Below are 11,575 nucleotides of genomic sequence, written 5' to 3' on the forward strand. Positions count from 1 at the left end.
AACATCACATTATGCGCCAGAAAATGCTTATGTCATGTGAGCGCCCTATGTTTAGAGTTTGTTTGGCTACTGTTTGATCATGGATGCTGTTAAGGTGGTGATTTTGTGAAAAAAAAAGAAAAGAAAAAATACTTTTGTGCAAACGCTTTTGGCCTGTTTGCATTTGCAAAACACAACTGCTGAACTATATCGAGGAGCAGAGGCGAAGGAGTACACGAAAATCAGCATTTTTACAGCAGCTTTTCCTTCCAAGACGCCGGTACATTGCCTCCCAACGTCTGTTGTTTTGAAAGGAACTGGAAGTCGCTCGTGCTATTTGTTGTTGTCGATTTTGAGGATTCTGATTGGCTTGCATGGCTTTATCCTTCTCCCTACGCTCCCTCCCTCCGCTGCCCATATGTTATGATGGCGCTCGAAGGCGAATTTATGCGGGTTGATGTAAACGACAACTTTTTTGAAAACCATGTTGTGTGCACGATGTTATTTTTGAAAACGGAGGGGGGGGAATATTCGTTTCTCTAAATACCCGGCTATGTGTAAATGTGGCCTAAAATAGCTATCGATGTCGAGTTAATTTAGCTGTGAAAGTTGAAACATGAGTTGACATGATTAATATTATAGTTTTAGCTTATATTATATGTTATATTATAAAGTAAATTTCCTGAGCTTGGGGCAAAAAGTCATGTCACTATAAACATCCATTCATTTCTGACTATTCACTGCTGTTTAACCACTATTGGCCAGTTCAAGTAAAAAAACAAAAACATCTCCATAGGACAATATTGTGAATATTTTAAAAGACATTTTTATTCAGCAGGAACATTGATCAAAAGTGACAATGAAGACATTTGTTTGTCATTTAAAATGACAAAAGTTTTCTATTTTAAATAAATGCTGTTCCTTTGAACTAATTTCATATTAGAATGATTTCTAAAGGCTGGAGTAATGGCTGTTGAAAATTCAGCTTTGCCAATCACAGAATAAACTACATTTTAAAATATATTTAAAAAGAGAAGTTATTTTAAATTGTAATAATATTTAACAAAATTACTGTCTTTACTGTATTTTGATCAAATAAATGCAGCCTTGGTGAGCAAAAGAGACCTGTTTTAAAAGCATAAAAATGTAGTAATGTATAGAAGTATAGAAATATATAGAAATAGTATAGAAATATAGAAGAAAAAGTCAAAAAGTTCTTCCTCTAACAAAATTTACACAAACTAATACATTACGACAACACTTAAATTACCCACCACCAGACTATCATCATAGTAAATTAAAGCAATCATGTGGGGAACACAATTACAGCCATCCTGGAACGGCTGACAAACACCCCATTTACAGACGTTTGTTATATTTACGTATATGATATTTAACGTCACATTTATAAACACATTTGCATCAACCATGCTTTCTCTTTAATGGAAGTTCATGTAAAGTCTTACATATTACAGGCTATTGGCCGTAATGATATCCAATAGCAATAATTAAATAATTCATTCAAACAAATAAATAATACCAATCACTGATACTATACCGTGAAGGAACAAAGTCAAAAGATGCATGACAGAGGTGAAGTATTTGCTCTACAGAATGTACTGGTGACCAGACAGACTTCATTAGCTAATGGATCTGCCTTGCATTAATCAATTCACAATTCCAGACAGTCCTCAGAGAGACCAGACTGTCTCTCCTTTCTGTTTCTCTCTCTCTCTATTACAAACACAGACACGCTTTTGTCCTATTTAATTTTTGTCTATTCCCCATGGACAAACCCTCAATATCCTCTCAGCCACATATCGTCTCACAAAGTCTGTCTGTTCAAGTGTGAAATTAAATGCAGGGGATAATTAAATTAATGAATCATATAGGGACAATAAGAACACACATTTGCAAGAGAGACAGTTGAATTAATACTTCAGAGATGCTGAACAGCCCTCTTTATGTAGTGTATTTGAGTAATATCAGTGTATATTTACATGTAGTTTTCAGTATACATAGTGTTTGAGTGCATGTCTCTGAGCCTCTGAATGTCCTGTTTTTGGCAGATGGGGTGTCATGGCTGTGTTCTGCAGGGGGTCTGGACAGAGAACCCTCGTGTCTGTGCCACTATGTGCCATCTGATGAAAAAGGCCCACACCATGACATCTCATCAAAAATTCATCATATTCATACACTCAGGAGGCTTCTACTCCCTCGGGGATGTCTCCCATTATCATAACACTGAATATAAAAGATTTAAGGAGAAGACTATATTTATGAAACTCATTTGACTAAAAAAAGGTAGGGATAAATATATAAAATCAGATTATAATAAATTAAGAATTAACAGCAGGCTGGAGGAACTGTCACGCTATCGGTCCGAAGATGGAGGAGGATGACGAAGATCAAAATAATAGTTTATTTAAACAAAGATAACTAAGGCAGGCAAAACTGAATCACAATCACAATGAAAATGAAACCAAAACTGAGAATAACGGTCACAGGAACCTGCCACATTAACTAAGAGAAATTAAAATGAATCAGGAAATTAAGAGAAAGACAGATAAAAACATGATCAGACTTATTTAGAAAACTATTACACATGGGTCACACTTTTTTTTTAAATCAAAATTCTATAAAGCAGAAAATTATTACTTAACTTCGCTTCATTCCTCTATGGGCAAATAAAGCTTAAGCCTTAAAGTGTTTGTTAATTCCTTTTCCCCTGACTGTAAGTTATACAGAGTTTAATGATATTATATTAAGCCTTCCATTCTTCCTTCACATCACGTTACACAGCCGCTGACAACCATTAAACTCATTCTAAAATTAGAGTGAAGGATTATTATCGAATTATAGCCAAGAAACTTTAATAGCAAGAATCCCACAGTAACCTTGATATTCTTTTTCATATTATCACTGAATATATGAGAAAAATGTGTTACATTATCACTTTGACTTGACTTTTAGGCTTGGATTAAACAATCACCAGAGTCATTCTTCAAACATGCCAACATGTTTTGACTAATGCGGTAGTTAAGATTTTTGGTGGGATCATGTGATGAAAGAGGGTCTCAAAGGAGATCTAGCTGCATTCTTACAGGTTACAGGGTCACCTTACCAAGCAGTAAGGTACCGGCACAAATACCCAGTGCAACAATGAGGGAGCAGAATGTCATGACCTCAGTTGGTCTGGTATGTTTGAGCAGTGTATGCAAGTCATTGGGCAAGCACAGCTGACTAAAAAGAGGAAAATAGAAAGGGAAACATGGTAATGTGAGACAAATATGGTTCAATTGAATTCTTGGTAGAGAAAAGTAGAGAAAGATTCAAATAGAAATTTGAAAACAGATTCATGTGGTCACAGATTATCCTTTTAGTTTTAAAAGAGCCCCGTTTACATTTACAGTTTAGATTTCATGGTGCAAAAATATACTTCTTCCAGGGTCTACATTTATAGACTAACTCACTAACTTTTTCTAAAAGCAATTCGATGAGAGGGATTTTCCTTAAAAAGCAAAAGACACTGAAGTCCTGATACAAAACCAACTAGTCCAATAGCTCTAGTTCTAAGAGAAAAAAGCTACATTGTCAGGCTTGTTGAATGAAGTTTGAAATAGATTGTTTCGGGGAATGATTTATAATTGAGAGCAGAGAAAACCCAACCTCACCAAAAAGAAAAAACGTCATTGGAGAATTTTGTTCAGTCAAGCAAACAGAAGTAGGAGAGGTCAGAGTTCATGGAGGGGCAGTCTTTGTTTCTTAGGTATTGTCCATGTCAACCTATTCTGCTGGCACATGAAAACCCGATACAGACAAAAAAACACTACGGCTGAAATCAGCTTGGAGCTACACTCACATGCACTGTGCTGAAATCTGATTTAATAAAAATGTTAAATGATACCTCATTTTCTACAGTCCACACATGTTTTAACTTGTTGAACTTTTCTAATATGAAATTCTGAAATGGAATTTACTTAAAAACAGTCCTGAACATTCCAGAAACACTTGTATATGCAAAAATTGTAATAACTGGTTTATGATAGTTCTGATAAATGTTCCAGCTGGTTGAAAACTAGTAGTAGGTAGCCCTGATACAAGCAGATACAGCAAAGATACAAACAAGCAGAGACACAGTCTGAATACCAGAACAGATCTGAGTACAAGCTTCCATTTAATGGAATGCATGGACCAGTTCATCGTCTGTTTAAGTACCCTGAAGGAAACATGTGGTGGGGAAAGACAGGTGAAAAATTATCCACATATATTTAGTTAAAACAAAACAAAAAATAGTGAGAAAATATTTGCCTTATCTCTATATATTCAATGTAATCTGAATGATTTACATTTGGACGGAAACCTTCCCACACAAATCATATCTAATCTCTCCAGATGGCATGACTTAGAGTTAGCCAATCCATAAAAATAAAAAAATTAGACCTTCCTGATTTTACTGAACAGCATGGTCACTGAAACGTTGTCTCTGCATGTTTATAACTGAGCTGCATATGAAGGGGATTTCTGTTTGATAGGCCTCATTAATTAAGATGTGAAGTACTTTTCATGTAAGCAGCAATTAACAAGATCAGGAAGCATTTTTGTGGTGTTACATTAGGTCAAATCCATGTGAAAATGTTTCTGAATCAGCTTATTATGAAATCTGAATGCCCTGTTTTCTGGGGATTAAAGGAAAACTTTGGTTTCAGAAAATAGAAAAATAGAGATTTTGTTTAAAAAGTACTTATTTGAAATGTACTTAATTGTAGATTAGAGTACTGGGAATTTAAAGATATAAATATTGTTATATTAAGAACACTGGGTTTTAACTTAGTCATTTTAAAGTAAAAAATCAAGTTTGTTGGGTTGTCTTGTGCTCTCACAGGATCCTGCTGTCATAAGTAATTATGTCCTGAGTAAAACTTTTATTGGAAAACCTGCATCACCTAAAGGCATCCTGTCCTGATGTTTACAATTAAGCACATGTCCAGTTAATCCTTAAGGTGAACAAGCCAGAACACCTTAGAAACAACTCCGAATTGCACTAGATTTTACCACTTACCTGCATTCCCCAGTGTAATTGGCCATGGAATAGTGTATTGATCAAATGAGTTTTTCAAATGTTACAAAAATCAACTGATGTAAAAATATAAACGTTTTTTATATAAAAATTTTGCTCATAATATTTGAGGTCGAACAATATCTTCTTCTTGATTTATTATTTTCGCAGTTGACATAAGTTTATGTGCATCCAATGATGTCACTCTGAACAGTGAACAATCTGTGGTTGTATGACAGCCATGAAAAGAATCAGCTCATGATACTTTTACGACAGTGTCAGCAGCGGTAACCATGAAAACAAGTCGAGAACGCTTTCCGACACAAAATGGCGACTTGCACATGAAAGTAGTCGGCAATGACATTTAAGTTGATCATTAGTACTGTTATATTGTTAGGCTACGTTTCAGTCTTATTTTGAATTTAATTTGTTAACCGTATCGAGAGGAGACATTATAGAAAGGCCATGAGTGGATCTGCGATTCAAGAGAAGGTTGCTAGATTGTTGAGCAGGCAGAATGGGAAACCCGCAATGAAAGCCGTCAAACCTCTGGCTCTCAAGAATGAGGTCGCTAACCGCAAGCCGAAGAAAGGAGGTTTGGACTTTTTCATTTAACATATGTGTACATAAACTCTTAGATGTCTGTTAGTCGAATTCTGTTAGTCCATTACTTAAATGGATGTGCGCTAAGGAATGACCGTCTTCTTCTCACGTTTTGTTTATTCGCTTGCATGTAAGTTCACGTTATTCATTTATCCTTTGTCAAAGTTAATACTTGTGATTAATACTTGTTGTATCAATTTTTTTTTTTTTTTTTTTTTAATGGAACAGTTATTCACCCTTTATTCAAAATATAAAAGAAAATCAAAAAGAAATTTGCATGTGTTCTAGGGCTAGGCTATGTTTTGTATCATATTTGATGCATAAGGCTTTATGTCCCATATAGTGATAGTGAGAATATGGAGCACAAGTTTGAAGAGGAAAAAAAATATCCCAAATCAACAAGATTTTGTATAGCAGTGTAGCAGACTACTTTCATAAAATGCATATAAATATCAGTTGTCACGCTATATCTCCCAATAGTAGGCTATGTCATAGTAAGATTGTATTTAAATGCTTTGTTTTATGATAAAAAGCTCTGTAGTTTTATTTGTGGGGGCAAAACATATAATGAAATGTAGTATAATGGTGATTAAGAAATAAACGTTCAGTCCAGTAATTTGAGTCCAGATGTTCATCTTAAAATAATCATAAAATATAGAAATTATTCATGCATTTACTTACTATGAATCATTAAAGATTTTAATATTTTAATATCAACTTAAATCAGCTGTAGTTCAATTAAAAAAGTGTTTTGTATTATTTAAAGGGGTCCTTGATTATGATTTCACTTTTTAAACTTAAAACTGTAGTAAGTGTTTAGTTAGTGTGTAATGTTGCTGTTTGAGCATAAACAACATCTGCAAAGTTATACGACGCTCAAAGTTCAATAGGGAGATATTTTCCTTAACACAAATCGCTTTTTAAGGACTACAACAAACGGCTGGTAGGGACTACAACAAACTTCTTCCTGGGTTGGTGACCATCACAAATCCTAAAATGTACATAAACCCTGCCACCGGGAACACGCAACAAAGGTGGTGAGGCCATGTTGGGCTGCTTTACAGAAGAGGAAGAGTGTTGTCGCTGTTTTTTACACCCTGGAAAAAATTTGTCCTAAGGCTGACGAACTTAGAGAGGTTAAAATTTATTTTTAACACTTTTCCTGAACATTATAACCATAACGTTTGTCTGTGTGCTGCACATTTTATGGAGAACAGCCTCCAGAAGAGAGTACAATGCAGGCTATACCAACAAACTCTTGTCCTGAAAGACGTACCCATTCCCATTTTGTCGGGACAATCTGTTGTTTATGGATCACAATTTGTCTTATTATTTATTTTGTAGTTGTGTTTTCTATTAACAGTTCCAATTAAAAGATTTTTGTAGTTGCTATGATAGCTATGATGTAGACGAAGGGCAATGCTTTGCCTCCGCTAGCCTGCTAACTAACATTACAGTATTGATGTAGTGTTTACTTTAGCTTTTGTAAGCTCTTGCTTTTGTAAGACTGTTCACCGCCTCTTAGGAAAATTATCCATGATTTTGTGATCGATTACTGTTTGTATTAACATGGATTTCTGACAAAAATGATAAATGGTGGATAAAATTGTATCTATGAGAAAAAAAAAAAAAAAACATACCACTCTGAAACGTCCTGTGAAATCTGTGTTGAAATCCGTTCAGCACAATCCTGTTGTTCGTTAACATTGTCAGGGTCTGAATGGAGCTTGAAATGTTTCGAAATTGACGCCATCGTTAATATTTACATCTGAGTTGAGCTCGCGGTTAGAAAGGGGCGTGACATTTCCCGAACACACGCTGCCAATCACAACACACTGGGCCAGCTAACCAATCACAGCACATTTCGGATTTAATAAGGAATCGAAAACTATGTATTTAACCAGACTGGGGAGAGAGGAGCTCTAATAATGTAAAATATGTGAAAAATAATGCGTTTTTTGAACAATCAAGCATGAAAACATATTCAAGTACACCCCAAAAACAAAATCAAGACTTCGTAAAAGGGCGTAATAGGACCCCTTTAAATCTTTCTAAGCATATACATTTAGCAATTATAAGTAACTTGGTCTCACTCAGTCTCCATATTAAAATAAACATTATCTGATTGGCTAAACCAAAATGACATGTATGCACTAAAAATAATTTTTGCTTTCCTAAATGGGACAGGAAATACACGTGTTATCGCTGGCCTTTTTTTAAGGCAACATCGAAGGCCTGTTGTAATGCATTGTTTTGCTAAACCCTTACATGGTGATATAATCTCTTTGTTACAGAGGCCACCTGCGTTACGGAGATGTCGTTTATGATGGCTTGCTGGAAACAGAACGACTTTAACAATGCACTCTGCTCTAAAGAAGTCTCATCCTTCTACACATGTGTTGAAAAGGTATTGCAGGCATGCAACTCACAATCCTCAGGAAATCCTCCATAAAACACCCTACTGATTGCTGACAGTAATTTAATGGCCTGAATTAACATGGTTTTGATGAATAAATGGGAATGGCTAATTGGGATGAAAGGAGAACTAGATTTTCTCTGCCATTTCCTGGTTATGGCGAACACGTTTCCCAGTTTTCAGTGCAGTTTCCTGCTAGACCTTTATTTTTACCTTACTCGTTTCCATGTTTTTGGCATCCTCGCGCATCTAGCGAGATTATATTTCTGCTAGCATCTACCCTCTAGTCTACAGCTTGAATGTTAGCTAGAATTAATTATCTTAAAGCCTTTGTTGAGGAGGAATAGTAATTAAAATGCATGCAATAGTCATTTTTATTTAACAAAGTTTTCTAATTTCGTTTCTTACAGGCGCAGACCAAGGCCAAAGGACAGCAGGGAACTCAGGGTCGACTTTTGCCTAAGGAAGCCAACACCTTATTAAAACGATTTCCCAACCTGGCCAGTGAGATTTAGGACCAGTAACATAGATTAGTCACGGAATTGACACTTTTATTATCTGAGCTGTATAGATGGGGACTTTAGTCTGAGTGCATTACTGCGCCTGCCATTTGTTGAGAGCGGGCTGTGGAAAGGTTTTCTAAAAAACAGCAATGAAGCTGTCACTGGGATGCTCTCCAAGCAAATGAGCTGCATTCACAGCATGGTTTTGAAGTTAGTACTACATTTTACTCACTGCACTAGGTCGTCCCATTTTAACAGTATAAAAGAAGAAGCTCAGTTCCCTTCACATACTTAAAGGGATAGTTCAACCAAAAATGAAAATCTGTCACCATTTACTGACCCTCATGTCATCTTTTGTGCACAACAGAAGGAAGAAAGTCGTACAGGTTTGAAATGATATGAGGATGAGTAAATGTTGATAGACTTTTAATTTGTTATAAATGTTTGATGTTTATGTTCCTCAGATAATCTAAATGTTATTGTATTGCTTTTTTAAATCTCCCCTGCATAACTGAGCTGTGACCTGTGAATCCAGAAGATTTATTTATTTTAAAAATGTTCTTCCTGTTTCGTGCTGTGTCCACAATATAATTAGTCTCAGACATTTTCAATTATCAGAAAATGGAGATCAAGGGAGAAGTACTCAGTGCCGGATCATGTTACATGCCATGACAAAGTGTATTGGTTTTCACCATTAAAGCTCTGCAATAAAGATTGAAATAACTAATTTGTAATTGTATTCATTTATAAATAATGCACTTTCTATTCAACTGATAGATCATGTTTTGATTGATTTGATTTGAAACTTTGTTCAACTTTGTGACCATGAATTGGTTTAGTTCCCGTAATGCAATTTAACCATGGCCATCCTGTGATAACACTGCCCACTATTTCCTTAGACTGATTATCTACAGTTGTCTGCAGCGTAATGTGTTTAAACCCCAAAGGAAATGCTGTCTGCTGTTAGACTAAACCTTACTCAATCACGACATTGTAAATCTGCTGCTGTTGAACAGCTGTCAACTGGACGAACTTTAATCAAGCAACAATGAACAGCCCAAAATACATTAAGATCTAAGACTGAAACAGAATGCAGAATGGTGTTACCAATGTAAATGCCCCTCAGATTTTATTTGAAATACTACAAAGTAATGCTTACCTCAACCTGTTATATTTACTAGGCATTTGATGTTATATATAGTAATCCATGCAGCCTCCAGTTCCTTAAGCGTGTATATAAACCAGATTAACACCCCCAGAACAGAGTGTGGAAGAATGCCAAGCAATGCAGCCACACCTCTGGGCATCAGATAAGAGCAAAGCAACTGTTATCATTTGTTTTTTTGTTTGTTTTTTTTAGCTCATTGATACCTGATAAAATGACTTTTTAGCTTTGATCAAATTTTCAAATTCTTACATTTTAAGTAATGATGTAATTGTAGTGTTCTTTAGCAAGGAACTGTATGTGTGAAAGGCCAACTCAAATCTGGACGCAAGTAAACTGATCCTACAGATGAATGAATTTAAGTATAGTAGAATATGAATAACGTGTAATTGTGGTGTGGTTAAAAGGAGCCTTTGATCTTTTATTAAATTATGAGTAAGTGATTCAGGTATTGCTAACTTCTATTGAAGCTGTATGAATGGTGAACAATGTGGAATGAGGTCTATTCAAGTGCCTGTGTATACACAGGTGAACAATGCAAGACATGGTGAGCTCAACCACCTGTGTGTATAGAGGCTCTTGTTTTTAATATATTTAAAACCCAGGAGATTTAAAAGATCATTTTTTTTCCAAGTGGTTAATAATAGCCACCTTATCAACACAAGCCCTTTGCCCTTTGTTAAGAAGGCTTCAGGAGTTATGGAAAAGAACAGGAATTCCTTGTCTGTCTGTTTCATATTTGCCATGTGACTGCAAAAGGCCTCTGTTTTCTGTTTTTAAGCTTTAGGCGGATTTCCGGGGGTGCTGTACAAGGGTCTGGTGAGTTATTCAAAAAAACATTCCAAAAATGCATTCTGTGCAGATAACTTTTTATTTTATTTTTGATATATGTTTGTATATATATGTATATTTTTTATTTATATATATATCTGCTTACACCCCACTGATGATGCTTACTTTTTTCTAAAAATCATACATTTCTGTATTAATCACAATGTACACACAGTACAAAACAAAGTGATTTTAATAGCAAAAGACTAAAAATGCGACAATAAAAACCTGTTAATTGGTTAACAGTAAGGTTCCTTAGAGTGAATAACTGTAATAGATCTAACCGTGTATAAAATACTGTTACATTTATAGTTTTTGGTAGTGAAAAAGAACAAGTCATTTGCATTTGTTCCATTTTTTCTTAGAGTGAAAAAAAGAAGTAAATTGACATTGCCAGAGTTCCATACGTGACACTTCACATTTGATGTATTTTCATACATTTGATGATGTATAATATTTCTTCTTAGTTTTTTTCCAATCAGTTATGTAGCTACATTAGGTTCTTATATAACATTAATGTTTATTCCATTTCTTTAGTGTCATATGTGTTATCATGATGGTGTTTACTATTTGTGTGAATGACACAGTGCACCTTTATATTAGAATTTACCTTCTTAGCTTGTGATGATCTTTGGTTCATCATGTGACTTTCTCATCACCACCTGGTTTTATTGGCTGTCAGTGTACAAAGGCACAAAACAGATATTTTTATAGGTTGGTATATTTACTGTAAATTTAAGTTAAATCTGTTGCTACCATATTTTTTTATTGTAGCCTAAGAGGTGCTGGGTTTTTACCGTAAATTTCATGGCTATTTTATTTTATGAAATTCATATGAAATCGCTGCATCATAAAATAGTTACATTTTCTCACGAATAACTGTCAAGAGATTTTTCTTTCTCATTTAAGTGTCATTAAAACTTTGTCACAAGTAGACTGACAATCTTTTAAACTAAAGTCACGATGAGACAGAAGTAGCGACAGATCTTTTCTTCAATATTGTGACACATCAGAGTGTA

The 11,575-nt window shown here is 35.0% G+C and overlaps 1 protein-coding gene across 1 annotated transcript; it reads left to right on the forward strand.

Moving 5' to 3' along the window:
* Positions 1 to 5,207: 5,207 nt before the first annotated feature.
* Positions 5,208 to 9,285, forward strand: chchd1 (coiled-coil-helix-coiled-coil-helix domain containing 1). The gene is made up of 3 exons (XM_084390703.1): positions 5,208 to 5,633; positions 7,936 to 8,048; positions 8,468 to 9,285. The coding sequence occupies exons 1-3, from the start codon at positions 5,504 to 5,506 to the stop codon at positions 8,570 to 8,572; spliced, it is 348 nt and encodes a 115-aa protein (XP_084246829.1). The 5' UTR covers positions 5,208 to 5,503; the 3' UTR covers positions 8,573 to 9,285.
* The last annotated feature ends 2,290 nt before the right edge of the window (positions 9,286 to 11,575 follow it).

The sequence above is a fragment of the Rutilus rutilus genome (assembly GCF_951802725.1).
Source record: "Rutilus rutilus genome assembly, chromosome: 20".
In the NCBI taxonomy this organism is placed as follows: domain Eukaryota; kingdom Metazoa; phylum Chordata; class Actinopteri; order Cypriniformes; family Leuciscidae; genus Rutilus; species Rutilus rutilus.

What these genes read in the sequence shown, in the direction of transcription:
- chchd1 (XM_084390703.1), top strand. Translation starts at nt 5,504, where the DNA reads ATGAGTGGATCTGCGATTCAAGAGAAGGTTGCTAGATTGTTGAGCAGG. An exon ending in CCGCAAGCCGAAGAAAGGAG is followed by an intron (nt 5,634 to 7,935) that starts GTTTGGACTTTT and finishes TCTTTGTTACAG; the next exon opens with AGGCCACCTGCGTTACGGAG. An exon ending in TCTACACATGTGTTGAAAAG is followed by an intron (nt 8,049 to 8,467) that starts GTATTGCAGGCA and finishes CGTTTCTTACAG; the next exon opens with GCGCAGACCAAGGCCAAAGG.